At 35.4% G+C, this 17,088-nt stretch overlaps 1 protein-coding gene across 1 annotated transcript in view; it reads right to left on the minus strand.

Annotated features, from left to right (window-relative positions):
- Positions 1-13,508, minus strand: part of LOC104620913 (ERC protein 2-like) — a 171,151-nt gene extending 157,643 nt beyond the window's left edge. The window contains exon 1 of the mRNA XM_010287273.1: positions 13,352-13,508. Within this exon, the coding sequence (XP_010285575.1) occupies positions 13,352-13,500 (149 nt within the window). The 5' untranslated portion in view covers positions 13,501-13,508. The remainder of the gene's footprint in view (positions 1-13,351) is intronic.
- Positions 13,509-17,088: the final 3,580 nt, after the last annotated feature.

The following is a 17,088-nucleotide window of genomic DNA, read 5'->3' on the forward strand; positions in this document are numbered from 1 at the left end:
ACTGTGAAAATACTGTAGGTAATTTTCATCACGATTGGATCCTTGTACTACTTCTTTTAAGAGGGAATCCGATGGGAGGGGCAGTAGTGGGTAGCTGGGTGGTACACATGTATGCAATAGCCATAAAGGACGCTGTTTTCATTTCACCAGTTTTCTTTCAGTTGTTGACAAAATAATCCAGGTGGGCGAGGAGTGTAATGGCCACCCAAAACAAAACTGGAAAGCAGTCAAGTTTCCTTCGTGCATGCTGAAAGTTTAAATATTTTTCAATAGGTGAAAAGTCTTTTAAGATACGAACGTCAGGGTATTTTCCGCTCTGTTAAGAGGGTATCAGGTTGCTGGATGTCAGATGATGATCTACCACACTTGTTGGGCTTCTATTCTTTAGATGTTAGGTAATAATCTCTACTTTTTTTGCTACTGAATTTCACAGTAGTCCCAACACCAGCTCCTGCTCTAAACCCCACAGACACGAACTACTTACCTTTTGTTTACAGACCACACAGAAAAGTTTCTCAGGATAGTCATACAAGACCTGGATGAGGTTGTCCAGCTCACAAAAATACTCGTAAGTTATCAAACACAGTAAATCCCCTAAATAGTGATGAGAAAATTCCGTATTTTGGAGCTTTTAGAGTAAGGGTGTTTAAAAGTTCAGATTGCTCTTCCTATTAACTGCATCACTCCTTCCTAAACCAGTCTTTGGGACATAGCTTGCCGTAACATGCCGACAGCTGAACGTAACTACCATGAAGACCCCTCACTACTGCTCACTGTGTGACACCACTGACAGCACACACCTGACAGCATTTTATCCAAAACTCTTCCAGCCTAAAGACATAAGGCAGGATATAAAATTACATTCTTATGGATGTAGATTTAAGTGGATAGAATTTTGTTCAATAACTTATATTCACAATCTACGTAATGTAAAGATTTGAAAGTATCTAGACTAGCTTTGATTCCGTGTTGCACACAGAGGTGACCTACCTATCCTATCAAACCTACCTTCAACATTTTCTCCTCAGTACCTATCTCTGTTTCCTAAGCATAAAGAAAGCTTAGGGGGGTTGAAAAACAAAAGAACAAGGTAGTACATTTAATGACTGTCTCTGTTAGACCAAGCTACATTTTCCCTCCCACTTAGAAGATGAGAACTATGTAAGCTACCCTTCAAAGAATGCAACATGAGTTTGTTGGGAAGCAAAAAAGAAGAATCCTTAGTAACTAGAATGATATTTAGCAATATGGTGATCCTCAGAGGCCTGTGTGGCCTAATTTTGGTCAGAGTCAAATGAACAAAGATAAACTACATGTTTGAGGTAGGAGTGGTTAGAAACTGGGAAGAGTTTAACCACAAAGAAGTATTTTTACATTTCTACGCTAAGTCAGTAAATCACAGTTCCCCCCTTAGTATCTACATGTTTACAAAATTAAAACTGGATGCATTTTGAAAAATTCACTCTTAATTATGAGGAATAAGAAAATTGCATGTCTATCACTTGCATCTCCCAATATATTTTTAAATACTAAAATGCAACATAATAAACATAGTACTCCTATTAGAATTATGCAAGCTCCTCTACAAATGCAACATTTCTATTTACCAACAGTTGAAAAAATCTTTCCACTAACAAAATTCTGCCTAAGTTTGTGCTGTCACCAAGCTTTTGTTTTCCCTTGAAAAGTTTATCTATTCAGTTGAAACCACTTCACCCTTAGGAAGCAAGCCAAAGCATCCTTTTAAGGTGATGTTTATCCTGAATGCAACAGCTTGACCATAAGATGTAGCACAGACTTATATAATGTACCTTCTTAAACAGGGCTTTTTTTTTTTTTTTGCTAAGATACCCTGGTACACTGCACAACAGTGTGGACATAGCCAAGTTTGTTCACAGAGGAAATGGAGATGAGCTCATCCTAATTTCTATTGTCATCACATAAGTCATGATCTGTCAGTGACTGCTAAACAGTAGCACAGCACTGAAAGGAGAGGTGGTGTTCATTAGAAATTCAGTTCTTTAGCACATTTTTGTGTGCTATGCCATATTTTACCAATCATATTTGAAGAATTCTCCTTTTACTACAATATTTCTACACTGACAGTGTTTAGATAGTGTTGACAGTGATAACATGATAGATGGTTTTATTATTATCGTGTTTATTATAGTAATACTTGATGGCCAATGAAGGATGGAAGGCCATTATGTCTGGCACTGTATTAATAATTGATCAGTCTTGTCAAGTTTGTACTCTAAATAGGTAAGCTACACACAGTTCAGTGGGAAGGCGTAAACACCGGCAGAACAAATAGTGTGAAATTCTCTTGGATTGAAAACACGGTACGAGTGTGTCTCCCTCCCCAAAAGACAGAAATTCTTTGACTCATTTTAAGACAGAGGTACAGACCACTATGGCAATAAATTCTTACAGATGTCATTATATCAGTTGGCTAAAAGAGTAAATCTTACTCATGCCCTTACAGGCAGAAAGGCTGCCCCATGAGCTCACTCCTTACAAAGCATGAGAGAATGCACATTAGAGAGCATCACTGAACGTCCTTAGACATGAGAGCACAAAACTTCAAGCACATCTTGCACCTTATTAGACACAAGAGAATCCAATCAGAGGAAACAAAGCAATAGGAAATTTATTTTTCCACAGCACACAGAGAAGTACTTGTTCTACTGGGGGCATGGGGAGGGTGAGGAATGAGGAAGCACAGGAAGGAGGCAGCAGTGGATTTACTTCATAGCACCTAAGGAGCAATGGGAAGGCAGAGAAAACCTTCCCCTTCTTCCACTAAGAAAGCTGTTCCTGTCTGATTGCTTCTGACTCTATTCTCTCCTGACTTTTTATAAAACTTTTTCCTTTTAATAGAAAACATAATCTTATACATTTCTAAGCATATTTTATATTTTTATATAATATTAAACAATAATCCAGTAATTTAGTTGCAATGATCCAAACCTTTAAATTTCCTTGGCTCTCCACTTTCAAAGATCTGAGTTTACATTAGGTTCAGCGTTATCCCACTGGGGAGGCCCTCAGCTCATAATTCCTACCATTGAATTGCATGTCCTGGGTCTCAAATATGCAAGATTTGCCACTGGAAAAAGGAAAAAACCTGACCCGTCATATTTTGAGGTCTAAAATGGAGAAACATCTGCTAGAATCATATTCAGTTGGCTGAGGTTAGGAATATGGGAGCCTGCAGTTGATCAGCGCTGCCCTAGGTGTCACAGAGGCCAATGGGAATTACACTAAGAGGGTTTCAGTAGACAAGGGCGTAATTCAGTCAGCTTTAAAAAAATCCATGAAACAGAAGCCAAACTTTTTCTTTCTTTTTTACTTTCAGCCTCCTACTCCTTCCTTTCTGTCTTTTGAGGCTCTTGTTCTTTTGAGTATGCTATCAGAGGTGGAGGCCTTCACATTCCCATGCTGGCTAAACTTCAAAACAAATGCCATCCCATTTCATAATTTTTATCATTATTAATTTTTTAGCTAATAAAGGCACTTTTAAGATAGTTTTAAAGCAAACCATATATAGCTTTGTCAAGATCAGTAACTACAGTGTACAATTGTTTTCTATAGTATTGCTCTTCCAGTCAAATGATTTTGTTGCTTATATTTTCTTACATTAAAAAAAAAAAAAAGTTGTGCAAGAGAAACCAGACCAAAAGCATTTAATACTTAGTAGATATCATAGAAACTACTTCATCTAAGAAGTTAAGATTGCTAAACTCCCTGGCAAGTTAACTTTAGATAAAAATTGTAAGCTTCCTTAAAAAATAAAAACACACTTCAAACTATACCTTTCCTTTGGAAGAGTCCAGAACTAGATTTCATTATTCAGGTTTGTACAGCTCACTTTCTTTTACCATTGTCCATGTTTCACTGAATACTAACTCATAATCCCTTCTCACTTTTATATAGTATACTTCTCATCACTGTCCCTTTCTGAATACTATTCCACCTCACATGAATTTAGAATGCTACAACTCAAGATATATCACAGATTAAACTGAGGTATTTTAAACCCTAACACATTCATAAATTAAAAAACAGAAAAGCATTTTAGTTGAAAGAGGTTGATTTTTAAAAAAGCAAAAAAAAAGAAGAGAAGCAAATGTAATGATTTTTAATTGCAACTGTTTCTTCAAATTTTCATTTGTAGTACAAAAGACTAGAATACTCTGCATCTCAAAGTCCTTCAAGCAGCTTGAGACACCTGTAAACCTGAAGCACTGTTAATCCTGTCTGTCTTTTAAGTGGTTCAATCACTAGAGAATGTCATGTAACTCTCATATCTCACTCTTATAATCTGCACTCTAAAACAATCATTTTGTCACTTGTATCATCTTGTAATCCACTTATACACTATTGGGCAACAGAAGATGCAAAAGGCTATTCAAAGTGTGGCCTTTAATCTTTCCAAAGTGTATTAGCTGACTTAATAAAAGTGGTTCTCAAAAAAAAAAAAAAAAAGGTTTTAAAAACATCTGATCATTAACTATGTGTGTTTCAGTGTAAGGGACCAATGTGGGAAGAAAGAGCTAATACTTCCAAGAGAAAATAAATTTTAGGAACATAGTTCAGAACAACAGCCAAAGAGTATAAAGAAGTAGCCATTTATGGACATCTTGTCCATGAATTTGTCTAACCCCTTTTGAACCAGCTGATGCCACCCTGCCTTCTGTGGAAGCAAGTTCCAGAAGGTCACCAACCAACCACTCCATACAGCAGCACTTCTCTCTCTTTCAAATCGATCACTGATTAACTTCAGCAAGTGCCTGATATTCCTCATGCCGGGGGATCTGGCAAACAACAATTCTACATTCAGTTTATGCCTTCCTTTGAGATTCTGCAAACTTCAAACATATCCTCCCCATGCCTTACCCTCCCCAGAGTGAAAAGCCTTTAAGTCTTTCCCTCATAAAGCAGCTGCAGGATCCCCTTGATCTCTCTACCATTCAGGTTCTGGGGAAAGCGCTTGAGGAATAAAACGCCTACAAAGTATTGTGGAATTTCCAACATAAAATGTTTGCTGGAGCGTTGACTGTTGTTTTTCTACTGAGGCAAGGTACCTGAATGGGTAGAGAAAAGAAAATCAGAAAGAAAAGTGCACTACTAGGATACAGAGTGGCAACTACCATTTAAGTCCCTGTCTGCCTGGCAGAAGCCTCAAACTTTATGGTTCATAGGAACCTGGAAGATCATTTTTACAACCAGAGAGTGAGAAGCTTAAATCCCTATAGTTTCTTGAGAACATTAGTCATAGAAACACATGATAATTAAGCCAAAATACTTATGAGATGAAGAAAACAAGCTGGTCAAAATCCAGACCCATTTTCTAGATCAAAAAAGTATGCTTATTTATTATAAGCATAGTATGTGTTGTCTGGAATATGTTTGAACTCTTTCTGGTTTGCCTTCAGACAAAGCTTATATGACATTATGCCATTCCATAACAGAGAAGACGACACTGCCTTCCTCAGAGGGAAGCACATTGAAAAGGTTGTTACTGTACTCTCCCGCTGTCTAAAGGGGACAGGAAACATGGGAGAGGTTCCAGCTTCCTTTGCTTGGATACCCATATAAAAGCAGGCAAAATACAGGCTCTCATCACATTTTGGAGAAATTCTAAATTGATCTTACCAACCTTCAGTAGCAGGTGACAATCTATTTTGAAAGTAAATTATGACCTTAACAAGAATAACATGAAGGAAAGAAATTGCACACTTTCTTCCCATGCTGATGAAATTTCAAACATCACAAATCTTATAAAATCAAAGTATACTATTATTTTGTCTAAACAGATCAGATTCTCAAGTGAATAGGAACTTGGTGACACTCATAAATAAGAGAAGCGCTTTGCCAAGGAAACAGTTCGCTCATTCTATTCTCACAGAGAGAAACATTTTATTGCTTTGTGCCCCTCTGCTGTTTACAAAAGAAAAACATCTCTTCATTTTAGTCAAGAAAGCTTCTGTTCCAGAGAACAAAGCCTTCATTTGGGTTTCTCTAATCTTTATGGTGTTTGCAAGTTGGTGTCAAAAATGTTAGTCAAGGCATGCTGTGTTACAGGTCTGTGGGGCAAAAGCAGTCACAAGAGACTTTCCACCCAAGTTAGAAGGAGACCACATTACCATTCTAACTACTTCCTATGGAAGTCACAGTTGTATCAACATCCTGCTGTTTTGTTTGTATTTAACTTGGGATATGACTCTCTACACTCTCAGCATGGATCCTACAATTAAATGGAAGCAGTCCACAGGTTACTAAAAAAAAGCCTAGTGTTCTACATTTGAAATGGTACAATTTTTGAGACAATCAACTTGCTATCCATTCACTGAACATGTTTATAGTATACATTACACGGCTGAAACAAGTCAAAATAATCCCTCTAATAAAATTACAAAAAATAGTAAACCACTTTCTGACAATTATTTTTTCTCCACAGCTACTTATATACTACTCTGTTACCTAACCTAGTAAGTAAAGATATGTTAAAGAATTCATGTTAGAGAAATTATCATAACTATCTTTCCCAAAATATAGGTTCTATTAGAGTTGACAAAATAGAAAAAAAAAATTTAAATTATCCTACTTCCAAAATAATACTTTATTAACAGTCTAAGAAATCTTACCATGATGTATTTGCTTAAAGTTCAATTCAAAGAGTATCCTTTAATAATGTCATGTATCCACTACTAATTATTTAGCTAGAACTATCCCCAGGGTAAGTGCTGGCTTTTTTTTAGAATGTACTAGCATTAAAAAAAGGAGCATAAACTAAGCATCTTTGCCTATACCTTTTAGTTAAACACCTCAGTTTCCCGTGTAGGCAAGAGAAATGGTTATCAACTTTCTTGCTTTTCTTTCTGAAAAGGGGGCAAGGGAAAAGCACTGCCTGACTGTAACACAGTTTTGTTTGTCTGCAGAAAGCAGACAGTGTCTACAGGGAAACTATTGTTTTAAGGGGTTTTAAAGAGTGAGTTCCAAGCAATTTCAAAGAGTAGTTCCAACCTTAAATCACCCTGCCAATTTCTCCTACCTTGCTGTATTGCTTTCCTCATCCTTGCTGCTGTATGGAAGAACCCCAAAAAAGAAAATTAACTTCATCACTACATGCAAGTAGAGTCCCTACAACTTCATCAAGGATTTTCCTGTCAGTGAGTGTCATGCTTCTGGCCTGTGTCTGCACTGAACAGGTGAACTGCATACACAATTACTCTGAAATGTTCCAGATACACTGGATTTACTACTCACACAGAGATTTCAGAAGCACTTTGGACCATAGCTGTACCCACAGTGATGAGGAAGAAACCACTATCCTGTGGGTGACAGAACCTCTTGGGGTGGAGTAATTAGGACATAAATAAAGGAAAACATGTTGAGTTCCTCTCCCTTTCCCTCCCCAAATGCCAGTCTGAGATGGTGATGGATGGAAATACTAATAGGAGAATGCAAGGCAGGGACATGAGCTGATTTGTCCAGGTGCTGGAAACATGTCTAGATTCTCTGGACATCCAACAGCTCTTGTCAGAGCTGCAGCTCCTCCTAAGCTGCTACACAGATGTGAAATCCCCAACTTCTTCTCCAGTAAAATTTATAGATGGAAAAAAGGGTTGTGTCTGCAGAAAACCAGATGAATGGTAAACTTCCTTATACTTCTGCCACTAGTACTTCATAAAGCACTTGGTCTTCTCTACAAACTCTGACTGTGACTCTCCAGTTTTACATCTTACACAGTCTTCCCCTTAAGCTGTGACCCCTGACTTCCAGAATCCATTCAAAGACCCTCGTCATCCCTACAATATCCTCAAAAGTCCACTTGAAGCTATTTGTATACTTGTCCATGTTTGAATTTCCTGCACTAAAAAGGAAGGAGGGGACCTGTCAGACCAGGTGACAGACAAACTGACAAGACACATTGTCTTCCCCACAACAAGACAAGCTTCCTGCTTACTCTGTGAAGCTGCTCATACTCAGTTTGGTGAACCAAGCAGACCCAGACCATGGTCTTGCACCGGAGACGAGCATCTAGTGGCAAAAATACAAGTGCCCTGTCCTTGTTTGGCAGAGCAGCTGAACCACTAACCCAGCAGGTAAAAGTGCAGTATGTGTTCAGCATTTCTGCAAAAAAGTGGCAGCAGGTGGGACTGAATGCTTGGTAGAAAAAACATTTTATCCTCTTCTTCCCACAAATATTCCATCCTTGACTACACACAGGCGCTGTTAAATGAATAAAGTAAACATACTGAAAAACAGAGAAGCAATATTCATTTATTATCTTCAGTGAAAAAAATAGTGGGCATTCTTAAACAAAGGAAGGGGTGTTTAATTTTATACTGTCACTGTAAGAAAATTTACTGCAAAATCTAATTTAAAACTACATTTTTTTTGGACAGGACAGCAATGTTCTCTTTTTATTATTGAATAAAAGGACTAGTAGCTGGTTATTTTATTAGGAGATCTTTAATGCTTCGTTACTGAAGTAATCTGATTTATTCCACATAAGGGAAAATATATATTCTTCTGGAAATTTGTAGTGAATTTCAAGGCAAACTCACTTCCAACAAAACTGTTTTAGCAATACCCACAGGTGATGGCATGAACTCTATCAAGGGCAAGGAAATTGCCTTTCAAGCTCTTGGCAAGAATTTCATTCAGGATACCCTGAAAGCTTCAGAGCACTGAGTGTACTGAGTTGACTGCTAAAGGAAACAATAATTAACAGTTGAATCTCAAAAATTAGGAATTCACAGATCTTCAAGTCAAAACATGAAGTTCAGTCTTTTGGGGGTTTAATCCTATGGTTACTCACTACTAAGTGCAGTGTTTGTCACATGTAACTAAGTCACTGAAAGATCATCAAATTAATGCAAAACCGCAATAAAATAGTTTTTTTTTAAATCTCGTATTTAAACATATTTCTAAGTAGAGTAAACACCACAGAAAGTTAATTTAAGGGCTTTTAACCAAGAAAACTCCAAGTTTTGATATGCAAGTTTTTGGTGTTTGGGGGGGTTGGCTGTTTTTTTACTTCAGTGGTTGCCGCTTGAAAATTACCTGCATATAATTTAAAAGTTGAACTAACAAAAAAGGTGATAATAATTTTTATATCTTTTCCTTCACATGCCATTAGACTTTATTTTATAACTATTGGCTCTCCAGGTTAAACTTCATATCTTTCAAAGGGAAAATAATTTTCATAATTTCTAAAAAGATGGTCTATCCCACAGAGTAAAATCCACTTTCCATAAGGACAGGCATTTATTTCATATACCTATATAAAGCAATTTTAATATTATATGAATAATAATTCATCTATCTCTACAGCTATCTAATTTTGTTACAAGCAAGTTTATGAGTTTTGGAAGGAACCACCATATAGGAAAGGACATCTGTATGAAAGTATTTTGGATGCCTTGTGGTCATGAAAGTATGCCCTACAAATATGGCATTTCTGAAACATCTGAAAAAACCTCCACCACATCACAGCACAGAAACTTCTCCTACCCTCAAGATCTTCACATTACAAAAATGAATAAGCTTTTCTAGGCCAGCCTTGTGAAGTTCTCAGTGGGCTGCGCTCCTTCTTATGGACTCTAAGAAAACAAAAACAGTCTTTGGAAAAGGTAGTCTGGATATATATTTCTAACTACAAGTTTTTAAGTTTAGGCCAATTGAAACATTTTGGGATTTTTCAACTGGTGGATGATAAATACATTTTTTCCAAAACATTAACGTGCCTTTTGTCACACTACGCGATACAGATTTTTTTTTTAAACTAGCACTTACTAAAAAATAAAAAAGTGCATCTTCTTTTTATGCTCAGAGATAGAAAGAGCACAAAGCGTTAAGACAATTGGGCAAAATGATGGATATGAACACATGCTGCATTTTACTGTTAACATGTATGCGTAACTTCCATTAATGTCAGTATGAGTTATGTGTGCACTGCTAAAACAATATGACCGTAACAAAAATAATTCCTCCAGAACTAATAGAGTAATATTTTTAATAGACATGGGGGGGGGAGGGGGGAGGAGGGAATCACATACCTAGAAAGTAACATGAAAATGCAAATCCTTCTGCAAACTTAACATTTTGGAATTCTTTAAAATAAATCTTAGTTTTTCACGTTGGCATCAAGTTAAGAATAACTTGATGTCTATCCCCTTCTATCAAACTACCTTTCATTAATGGGTACTTATCTAGTTTCCGTTTCAAAAAGACCAACCAGATAATGAAGAAGATTAAGCTGCTATGTATTTTTATTCTAAACTTCCTTAAATAACTGAATGTATATGGGAATATGTAATGACAACTGAAGAAGTTATCTAAAACTGACAACTGATTGTAGCCAGTAAATTAAGATGGATCTTGGCAATGTCAGCCAGATGGGCCTAGAATGCAGAGTTATGTTTGGAACTTAAACATAATATAAGCATAGGAAATCATCCTGAATGTTCGTAAACACACAGTTCATGCCTATTTAACTGGAAGCTGGCAGCCAAAAACTGTAATCAGTCAATATTAAATTTAAAAAATTATAAATAAAAGTTATGGTTAATGCTGCCAATTAATAAATTATCTTAAAATATCACAGAGAAGACACACGATTTTAATATATTACTACAACAGAGAATTATTGTTATACTGTCAGTGGACGTTTGGGTCTTAGTTAGCTTCTACATTCTGTTTTTTGAGAATACGTTATTCATAAAAAAAATGTAACGCCATATTTAGTATATTCTGTTGTAATGCGGCAGTTTTCATGAAGTTTGTCATGCACTTATTTCAGTGAGCAATTTCAAAAATTAAACTACTGTAATGAAATAGCTGAATTATTTCTAAAAGTCATTTACTAATACATGTCTAGCTATTAAATTATGTTGTTTAGTATATCTTATTAAATAACCTGAAATTAAGATTTACATTTAATTCATATTTAATAGCACTCATGTAGCCCTTCCTACACAGAGAGCTCAAAAAAATTAGTATGTTCATTTTTCCTTCTTTGATTCAGTACTAATGTTGTTAAAGAGGCAGTAAAAAGAATAAAAGTAAATACGATCATGTAAATTTCTGTCATTATTCTATTTTTTCTCTCTCTTTAGTAATATTGTGCCATGATTTTATATGCTTTGTTTTGTACATTAACTCTATTGCCTATCTCCTCGACCAGCAAAACCACCCTGATGTCTGACAGCCGTATTGATTTCTTTCCATCTCACCACAAGCAATACAAGTTCTGTTTGATTCCATCTCCAATATGAACTCAGCCTTGTAACATATTTCACAGAAACTAAAGTTAGGATAGAATTAAAAATAATAATAGAATATCTGTTTTTTTTTAATGAAAGTCAGTTCTAATTCTAAGTTATTAGCTGAATCACAGATTTCAGGGGGAGTTATTTGTTTATCAGTTAAAGCATTAGACTCTTAGAGGTAACAACACAGGGTTAGGTAGCTGGCAAAGCTACCTAGTAGAGGATTAGGTAACTCTCTGTGGCCTAAGTAGGAAGAAGTATGCATTATAATTAATTGTATTTTATTATTACAGGTTAGAAGGATTTTATTATTAACTTAGAATTTCAAATGAATTTTAGGTCAGTTCAGGATTAAAAATGAAAACCGTATAGGAACAATTGCTTCTCCTGAAGACAGAAAAAAGGTAATGGCAGAAAAAGTCTACACACTTACACAGCTAACGAAGTAGCAATTAAGAAATCAAAGGCAAAAGAGAAAAATAAGAAAGAAGTATTTTTTACATAAGAAACCATAATAATGACTACTCAAAGAAAAAAAAAACATACATTTAACTAGAAATTTTTACTAATTTAATTTTTTACATGCTAATTTACAATTTTCTTCTGATTTTCCTATTTTACATTTAAAATTTACACTGTAAAAACACATTATATGTTTATATCTCATGTTAAATTCTAAACTATTCCTAACTTGGACCTTTGATACTGGGTCTTTCACCACTAGTACAATTCACTCAGTCCTTTATTCATAAAATACAATAGCTTTTATCAACAGAAAAGTCAAACTTCACCGGTTTTTGCCAACCTTACTTCCCAGACTGAAGATACATTCCTTACACAGTTCTTCCATGATGTTCTGTGTACCCAACCAAAAAAGCCAAAATAACAGAATTAAAGATACTGCTTGTTTCCCCTATGTTGCTCAATAATTGATAATTATGATAAAAAGAAAAAAACAATCTTACCATTAGAATGGAAAAGAAGCATGCAAAGAAATAGACCAAAGCACTATATAGAAAATACACGACTGCATGAAATATACTGGCACTGAGCATCTGGTTATCATAGGTGAATTAATATGTACATATAAAAGAAAATCAGGAAACTAAAAATGTATATCTAATATAGACTATATCACATACTACTCTAATTCGTGTGTGCTCTCATTTTTCTGTATAGATACAGATTTCAGTAAAGTCAAAAGCACAAGTCCTTTTGATTTCACTGGAAACATTCATGCTTACATAACCATATTCCTGCACCTGTATTACATGGCAGCCATTCTTAAAACCTACTTTTATAAAACTCTATTTTTTCTGATTATTTACCTTGCTTTAGAATGTAAGGATATCTACAATAACTTAGCTGAAGTTGTATATGGCTTAAGAGTTTTGGGGGTTTTTTTTCCCCTCCCTCAATAAAACACTTTTGAAATTACAACTGTGAAATTTCTTTGTTGAATGTTAACTACACACTTACCAGCCTGGCCAAGTCATAACAGGTTCACTTTTTTTTTTTTGCCAATTTTAAAGATCATGTCAGAGCTTTAACAACCCGTAACCTTCATTGTGGGTAGGAAGTTAGATTTAAATTATACGTCTATCTTTTTCATTCAGTACACATATATACAGAGAAGTATATGCAAATAGGTTTTTGTTGTTTGGGGTTTTTTTTAACCAATTCAATACAATAAACTTTGCACCATCCACATAAATTTCATAAACCCCTTTCCTCAAATTTGACACTAACAGAAACTCCAACATAGAATTCCCACTGGAAGATGGGGCTTTAGACCCTCAATTTCTCCTGGAAGTTATACTGTGCTGATATTTTATTTGCATGTAACAAAGGACAGCTTTCAAAAAATTCTTCTCATGTCAATTGTTGAGTACTTCTAAAATGAAGGTTTTTGCATTTCAATATTTCAAAATGAATTTAGCAGTCTTACAACTATTAGTAGACGTTAGATATACACAGAAAAAACACTTACAGGAAAAAACCACCATCTCTCATGGAAAGAAAGTAGTAATTTTAATTTTTCTAGAAATTAGCAAAATCTATGCACTTACTTCATTTCTAGAATTTCTTCAAGCTGTTTTCTTCGCTCTATTCTCAGGTTAGCCAGATGAGCTTCTTTTTCAGCCAAAGACTGCTGTGTTGAGGCAAGACGGGCTTTGGTAGAATCTAATTCTTGTCTAGTCTTTTCCAGTGCATTCATCAGCTCTTCTACCTAAGAGAGAGACCTTTTTAAGCTCTATATTCTTTATAGTAATTAAATCTTAAATCTATATAAATAAAGAAAAAAAACCACAAAAGGAATTATTTTAAGTAAATGGCTGTTGAAATCTATTCCTGTTTTAAAAACTAACAAAAGTAGTTTTTAAATACCAAAAATTATTCTCAATGTTTCCACGAATCCATTGAGTAATAAGCAACATTAATACAAAAGAGAACTAACACAGACCACCAGAAATCTATTTAACATGGGCCACTGCCACATACAGACAATTTATAAATATTTTCTGCACCATTTATATTATTTATATTCAGGGTGGTGGTACCTCATCATAATAGTAATTTCAGAAATTTTCATGCAGATATAGGTATATATTTTAATATAAAACTAGTCATGACAATCCATGTATTTCTCATCCAAAAAACGCACACCCTTCTGTGCAGAACAGGTTGCCCAGGGAAGCTGTAGACTCTCCAATCCTTGGGTATTTTCAGATCTTGACTGAATGAAGCCTGCAGAATCTGATCCAATTTTGAAGTTATCCCCTCTTTGAGCAGGGGTTTAGACTGCATTGCCCCTCTAGCGGTCCCTTCTAACCTGAATTATGCTACGATTCTGAACTTTACGTGTCTGTTACTGCTTTAATAACAACCAAGTTATTTTGCTCATGACAACTGTGAGAATCTCTCATGTATGAAGTCGGAAAGGCAGGGTGATCCCACTCTTTCTTTGGAGTTGGCAAACATCAACTGGACGTAGGGTAAATTGCTTATTGCAGGAATTCAGAAAACCTTCATCTTTTCAGAAAACAAAATTCAGAAGTAAATAAGTGTAAAACATGGTCCATCATGTTATTTAAGGACCACGCTAAAGAATGGAGACTACATATGACACCTGTCTGGCAGCAGAAAATTTACTTGTGGGGTGAATCATTATATTCAAAGAACCAGAGGGTCACAAATAGTCTCTGGTAACCAGGCCAACAGTATGATTTCCCCCTGTTCAAATGATACAGTTTACATTAAGAGCTGCAGGTAAACAACAGATTTAATTTGTTGATTAATTAAAATTAATAATGAATGTCCCATTTCCTGTATTTTCTTTCTTACCTCCTTTGTCCAAATTAGCATTTAATAAGTTAGTGAACACTTCAGGAAGAACATCTAAATAAAATGAAATGGGAGAGAGGATATATTCCAGTTGTTCATGTTAGGCAAGTCATTGAAAAGTGTTCACTTTTGCTGGCATACTGAAAAGTCTGGCAATATTCCACTGTGGTCATGTCATCAGTGTTGCTACAGAGAAAATAAGATATTTTCTCCCAAGTTCATGCTTACTTCTTGTTTGTTGTTGTTATCTAAATCCTACTAGCATGCAATCAGTGATTGTAAGCCACATATTTGTGCTTCAATTTGAACACAAATTGCCTCCTATATAACACGCTCAATAAAGCAAAATTAATACTACAGTCTTTATCAAATTATAATGAGGACTCACACCCTGTGATACACTGATTACTTACTCCTTTTACACCAGCTGCCTCTTATAAACACTCTACTAAGACCAGTGGAATTCCTGAACACATCTGACACCCTTCAGTGCATAAGAGAGTTGTATTTCATGAATGCAGAATCAAAATTACCAATAGCATTGAACATACTTAGAGTCAACCTTCCACTCAAAGTAAAATCAGTGTAATACTGATAAATGAAATAGCAAGGAGTACAAATTGTGTAGTAGAGTGTGTGCAGGTGCAAGATTCCACTAAAGCCAGCCATGAAGGAAGATGAAGGCTCTAGATATATTTGTAAAATGACTATCTAGTGAACTTTCACAGTAGATGCAGCAAAGAGAAAATATACTTAAGGGAAATAAAAAAATAAAAGAGCTGGAGTTGCACTTAAATCCCAGGGGGAAAAAATAAAACAAACAAACAAAAAAACAAAAACAGCAGGAGAGAGACAGATCATATCTCTTTAAAAATATACTAAATTTCTAATACAATACCAGATACTTCGTTTTCTGTTTTAGCACAAGAACACAAACTCATTGTCTCCAACACAGACAAGCCTCAACTACTAAAACATAATACAATATTTCTACCTCTTTTCTTGGGTTATTTCTTAGGCTTATCCTTGTGTTCTTTAAAAACTGCATATAGCTTCTACCGAGCCTCCAGCCTGTTAGTTAATTCCAGGCAAGAAACATGAATGGAAACAGTAGTAAGGATTCAAGTCTGCAAAGTCATTCAGTCATACAGACTCTTGTTTGAGACAGTATCTTTAAACACAAAACCACTCCACACTTGCAGATTTATTTGGCAGATGAGAATATAAAAAGGCAGAGTAGTAGCACTTCATATCTTTGATATCATTGCACTCCTTTTCCTACAGGTTCAGCTGAATTTAGTACCCAACCTGCTGACTGACTGAACGCTCACCTAAGTTCTGATATATCACAACAGTTACGTTTTAAAACATTTAAAGGAAATAAAGACTTGCGGAAAAAAAAGCTGTGGATTTGTTAATGTATATTAATAACATATCCTTATATTACCAGACAAAAGAGATCAAAGTTTAAAAGAGACAGAAAAAACCTTTAAAAATTTCAATATGAAAACTTTTTCAAACCACAAATCGTTAACACATGTAGACTTGAGAGTTATATTTTCATTTACACTTTGAACAGAATATTTGCCAGATAGTTCTTCCTTCACCTTTTGAATATGACCCAAGTTCACAGTTGTATGTTTTTCCTAGTTAACTGTCTCACCAACACCTACACCAGAATTCAACTGGCAAGCATGTGCAAAAGAAACCAGTTTCTTAATTTTTTTTTTTAAATCAACTACTATCAAATGTAAATCTGTGAATGGTGAAGTTTCATACACAATCATCTTAGCATGTTTACTACATAGCCGTAGTGGATATATTACAATGGAAAATTAACTTTAAACACTGAAGGCAATATTATCTAGATATAAAAGTCTAGGGGGAAATACGCATTGTAAACATAAACAAAATTCTTAACATAAGCATATGTTCTCTTCTTTGATATTATAATTAAAATGAGAGCAGAAAAAGCCTAAGAGTTAATGTTGATTTACTATAAGGAATGGAAACAAATCCAGTACTTCCAGTGAAAAGTTTTAGCTTTCCGACCTACGGCAAATACTTATTTTGCTGCATTTAGGGGCACTTCATCTAGAGAATTATGCGTGTCCAGAAGTCCCTTCCTCTCCAAAGCACCGATATGCTCCTGCCTTCCAGTTTTAGTTTATCCACTCTCCAGATATTGGACTGAGCCCCCGACTGAATCACCAGTTCAATAATGACCAAGTAACACAGTTACATACTTTTCTTATCGTTGTAGAAAGGATCAAGAAAAAGTTTGTATTCACGACCATATTTGCCACCATGTAATATCACATCCGGCCATTTTCCTCCCAAACCGAAGCACCTATGCTACCCTGGCACATATGCATGCTTAAGACCGTTATTTACACAGAAAAGCCTCTCAAGGTAATTGCTGTTGATGGGTAAAGTGTTCTCAGACCCAGGCAGCACCGGC

This window comes from Phaethon lepturus, unplaced genomic scaffold, assembly GCF_000687285.1.
Source record: "Phaethon lepturus isolate BGI_N335 unplaced genomic scaffold, ASM68728v1 scaffold7050, whole genome shotgun sequence".
Classification (NCBI taxonomy): Eukaryota; Metazoa; Chordata; class Aves; order Phaethontiformes; family Phaethontidae; genus Phaethon; species Phaethon lepturus.